At 37.6% G+C, this 4,477-nt stretch overlaps 1 protein-coding gene across 1 annotated transcript; it reads right to left on the minus strand.

Annotated features, from left to right (window-relative positions):
- Positions 1 to 218: 218 nt before the first annotated feature.
- Positions 219 to 4,477, minus strand: LOC104902070 (zinc finger CCCH domain-containing protein 32). Its single transcript, XM_010689734.4, has 3 exons — positions 4,195 to 4,477; positions 3,743 to 3,853; positions 219 to 2,040 (listed from the first exon to the last, which is right to left on the minus strand). The coding sequence occupies exons 1-3, from the start codon at positions 4,264 to 4,266 to the stop codon at positions 676 to 678; spliced, it is 1,548 nt and encodes a 515-aa protein (XP_010688036.2). The 5' UTR covers positions 4,267 to 4,477; the 3' UTR covers positions 219 to 675.

The following is a 4,477-nucleotide window of genomic DNA, read 5'->3' on the forward strand; positions in this document are numbered from 1 at the left end:
AACCAAACTTGGTCCATGAATAGGTAGGTTATCCAATTATAATAGAATAAAAAGGATAGTGAGATCCAACTCAGCGACGACATATATATTTATATAGTCTATTAGAGATGTTTAAAATACCTAGTGACCAGTAGGAAGATGTAGCTATTTCCGTCTTAGAATACATAAACTATCAAACATGAAAGACATAATGGAGTAAAAAAGGAACACATTCTACGCAGTAAAAAGTACCTTATATATAGAACCACCACCAAGTGATTCATTTTTCTCACTTCCATAAGTGCAAAAGAAAAACTCTGACTTTAGCTTATTTACAGGATTGTACCTTATAAGCAAACCAAGCAGCTCCACAAATAAGTAATGAGACTGCCAAAGCTGGTGAAGCATCTAATGGAGTAAAGGATATTCAGAAATCTGAACCTGTAGAAAAAGAGGCGAAAAAAATGCTGCCAAATAGACATACAGGCAACCACAAACACCTCCAGACCCCAAAATACAGAAGACTGAAAAAAAGAGTAAGCTATTTGCTAGAGACATGGCCAGAATATAGCATACCATAGTGAAATGTCAAAAAGAAATCCTAATCCAGATATTGAAGTTTGAAGCCGACATTGTCAACTTAACAACCTTCAGATCAGCAAGCTCACCTATCATTGACAGAAAAAGGTCAATGGCTCATGAATCAGCAGAAGAGGATGTTTTCTTCTTGTCTTTAAGGATTTCACTCAAAGGTTTGGGACCTTCGAAGTCCACCGATCCATTTTTGTTGAAATGACCAGGTGTCCGATCTTCTTTGATCCCAGCAAAGCTCTTGGGTCTGTGAAATTTGGACTCCTCAGCATATCTCTCTCTCTTCGAGGTTGACCTTCGTTCACTCATATATTGCCGTGATTGCATCCCGTTATACTGCCTGTACCCATCATGCTGTGAGTTCCTAGGTCTGCCTCGCTGTTCAGCATCAACTACATAATTCCTTCTCCTAGGCAATCTAGCACCATATCTTTCCACTTTTGAAGCTATCCTTCCGGGTAATCTTCGAAGTGAAGCATGCCTTTGAAGCCTCTCCTGCCTCCCTTCTCCTACGTGAGTCAAGATGTTATGCCTCAAGTCACGTGTATCCATATAATCATCATCCATCCTCCGTTTCCGCAGATAATCACGTAGATCTACATCATAGCACGCACCAACTGGTGATTCCACAGAGAAAGAATTTCTTGTGTGTGCCACAAGGCGTCTTGCTTTTCTGTCCCGTGTGTGCCTCGAAGAATATTCACGAAGATCGTTTCTCAGGTTTTCTTCAACAAAGTCAGATGGCTCATATAAGCCATTGTCAAAGAACCCTCTTTCATCATAGTGAGTCTGACGGGCAACACCATGGGGAATAAACAGGCGTTCACAGTCCCCATCATCCCCATCAAGGGCATGTAAGCAATCTGGATCATCCTCATAAACCATATCTTCAGTCTGCCCATCCACAAGAACGTCAAAACCTGGAGATGATTCCCACAACTCATCTTGCACCATGTTGCCACCAATTAGCTCCTCTGAATTCTGGTCAGAATCAAAGCTAAGGTCACGCTCACTTTTGATGGAGCCTTCTGCAGGCAAGAACATTGTTTTGACAGCGGCTGTCTCTTCACATTGTTGAATATAGGTTGGTTCTGATGTATTTGGTTCTGGAATAAATTCAGTAGCTGATTGTTGAGCCTGTTGTTTCTGCTCAACCTGCAGTCTGTTGCCCGTCATTGCTATTTCTGATAGAATTGAATCCTTGTCAGCAGCTACAGGCGCTACATCAGCTCTCCCAGATGCCTTACAATCGAAGGAAGCCATTGGTGCATCAGCAACTGCATTGACCATCTTTGATTTCCAACCAAAAGCATTAGCAGGTTCATGACGAAAAGGACATTGGTCACCTTTGCTGCAAAATCCCTGGTAGTAGTAGTAGCATGGAACTGTGGTCTTTGTTGCAGGCATGGAAGACTGATTCAGCAGATCCGGAGCAGCTTCAGTTGATCCTTCGTTATGTAGTTCCAAGGGCTGTAAGTCAACAAACGAATAATGAGCTTTATTTTTATTTTTATCTAAGAGCCCCTACCCTTCCTCGTGTATGTTCGCGAGGGGAATAGGGGGTTATTCAAGAAGTAACATTCATCTAGCACATCTCAGCGATTGATCATAACTTTACTCATCACATACTAATAGGAGTAACAAGGATCAGGTACATTCAAAGGCCAACATAATAATGGTGCAGCAACTGTGAGAGCTCCCATCAATATAAGTCACCTCTAGAACTGCATGCAGGTTTTCATGCCCTTAATAACTACTAATGCGCCAAAGATTTCCAATTTCATGCTTTGATTAAAACAATGTGTATCCATCACAATGTGTATTTTAAGATATAAATTTTTTAGATCTTATTTATTAATAGATAATTTAATCTATCAATGGTCAAAGTTGTACAATGCATAGCACAAAAGTCAAAATGATTATTTGACGTTACCACTAAATACATATGATATATGTCCAATGAAACCTTTGAAACTACAGATTTAATAAAAGGGTATGGGTTTTGCAAGCTACTGCGTCCACCACATCTACTTCACATTATCACCATATACACAAACATATAGCAAAAGTAAGATTGTAAAAAAGTTCTATAAGGACTATTTTAAGATGGTAAATCAACATACAACAGGTAAGCAATAGCTGACACAACACGGAAAAAACAGTTTAAGAAGAACAATAACACATAGATTTTCATTCTGCATGATACATAAAAAAACCATGCTCTTCAACCACGTCAAGTTCTGAAATTACCTAAAAAATACATTTATACATTATAATGATAGTAGACTTTGATCCTTCTTATGCTGAACATATACATGTTGCGAGATTTCACTCAAAGGTGATCAATAATTATCCTGCTAATCTCTGATCAGCTTATATAATAGTTGTTTCAAAGCTCATTATGAAATTTGTCATGTTACACCTATGGCAAGATCAAATATAATGAACAGAGGGTGAGACAAATAAACTTGAGGAAGTTGGACACTCGTGAGACATTTCATTTATTTGCCAAGAAGATTCCTATTGTATTCTTTTAATAAGATACACTATGATTAATTATCCAATTATCTCCATTGATTGGATGCTCTTAACCAGTAAAAATTAAGATTTATCTCCACCAAATGCTTCTCCTTGCTACTATATTTTCCCTAGTCTGTTTACTAATTGGGTAAGTATTAAACATTGTCCAATTCACCACCTGTAAACATATCATACATACCTAATTCATCAATTGAAAGCTTTTTCAAAAACAAAGCATGTCAAATGAGAGAATTGTCAAAATACCTAAACATAAATTTCTCCCACAAATGATTATGAAACCCTTTAAAGCACCACAATGAATCAAGTGAGTCTCGAGTCCACAATCTACAAATGTAATGCCTTATGCTTAGCTAATAGGGGCAGCTTCTACCTCTCTATACATTTCAATTTGCACTCTTAAACATGATGACATAACCCATAAACAATTCTAGACAAGATACCATTTTCGACACTTCTAGCTAAAGATCAAGTAACTAACTTCCAAGTATGTATCGAACATCCAATTCGCCAATGCCACATAAATTATAGCATTATTATCGAAAGAGTAGATCAACTATACAATCTTAACATTCAAAAATACATCAAACATTGAAATTTAATTGGATTGACGGCGATCATGTACAAAACTCACCGGGTGGCGAAACGCACAAGTCGGATTGAGGCAATTCCCAGACAACCAATACCAACAATCCCGTGGGTTCAACCTCGCCATATCACTATGCCGATACTCACACTCTACACCCTGTTTATCAGTGTAAAATCCACGTTAATATTCTCTACAATTTCATAAAATACAACATTACAACACAAGAAAATTTAATTCCTCAACAACTACATTCTCTACTAACACCTATATAAAAACATAATGTTTGAGAAAATAACAACGAAACCCTAACCCTAGAAAAAACACAAAAAAAAACTCGAATAACAGAATAAAGTCGTACAATAACAAATCAAACTTCCGAAATCAAAGAAAAGGGGGAAAACAACGAACGAAAGAGAATTGAGAGTAAATTAGAAGAGAAATAAAAAAAGGTATGAATTTAGGAAAGAATTTGAAGAGCGAAGAAAAAAAAAAACAACCTTCTTGCATGTGAAAGGAGAGGCTAAGAAATAGACACAATCAGTGTTACGTTTGATTAATTCTTCCTCCATTGTTATTTGTTGGGATGAATCGAGTTTTGTGAAGAAAAAGGTGTTTGGTGGTGATTGTTAGTGAGGAGTGAGATGGGAGAGAAGAAAATAATTCATGGATGGTTGCTTGAAATTCTGGACATTTGTGCAGAGAAAGAGGGAGGAGAGAGAGAGAAAAATAAGGGATGGGAGTTGTGAGACTTGTGAGATGTGTGGAGCAGTGGAGGGGGTT

The sequence above is a fragment of the Beta vulgaris genome, chromosome 8 (assembly GCF_026745355.1).
Source record: "Beta vulgaris subsp. vulgaris cultivar EL10 chromosome 8, EL10.2, whole genome shotgun sequence".
Taxonomy (NCBI): domain Eukaryota; kingdom Viridiplantae; phylum Streptophyta; class Magnoliopsida; order Caryophyllales; family Amaranthaceae; genus Beta; species Beta vulgaris.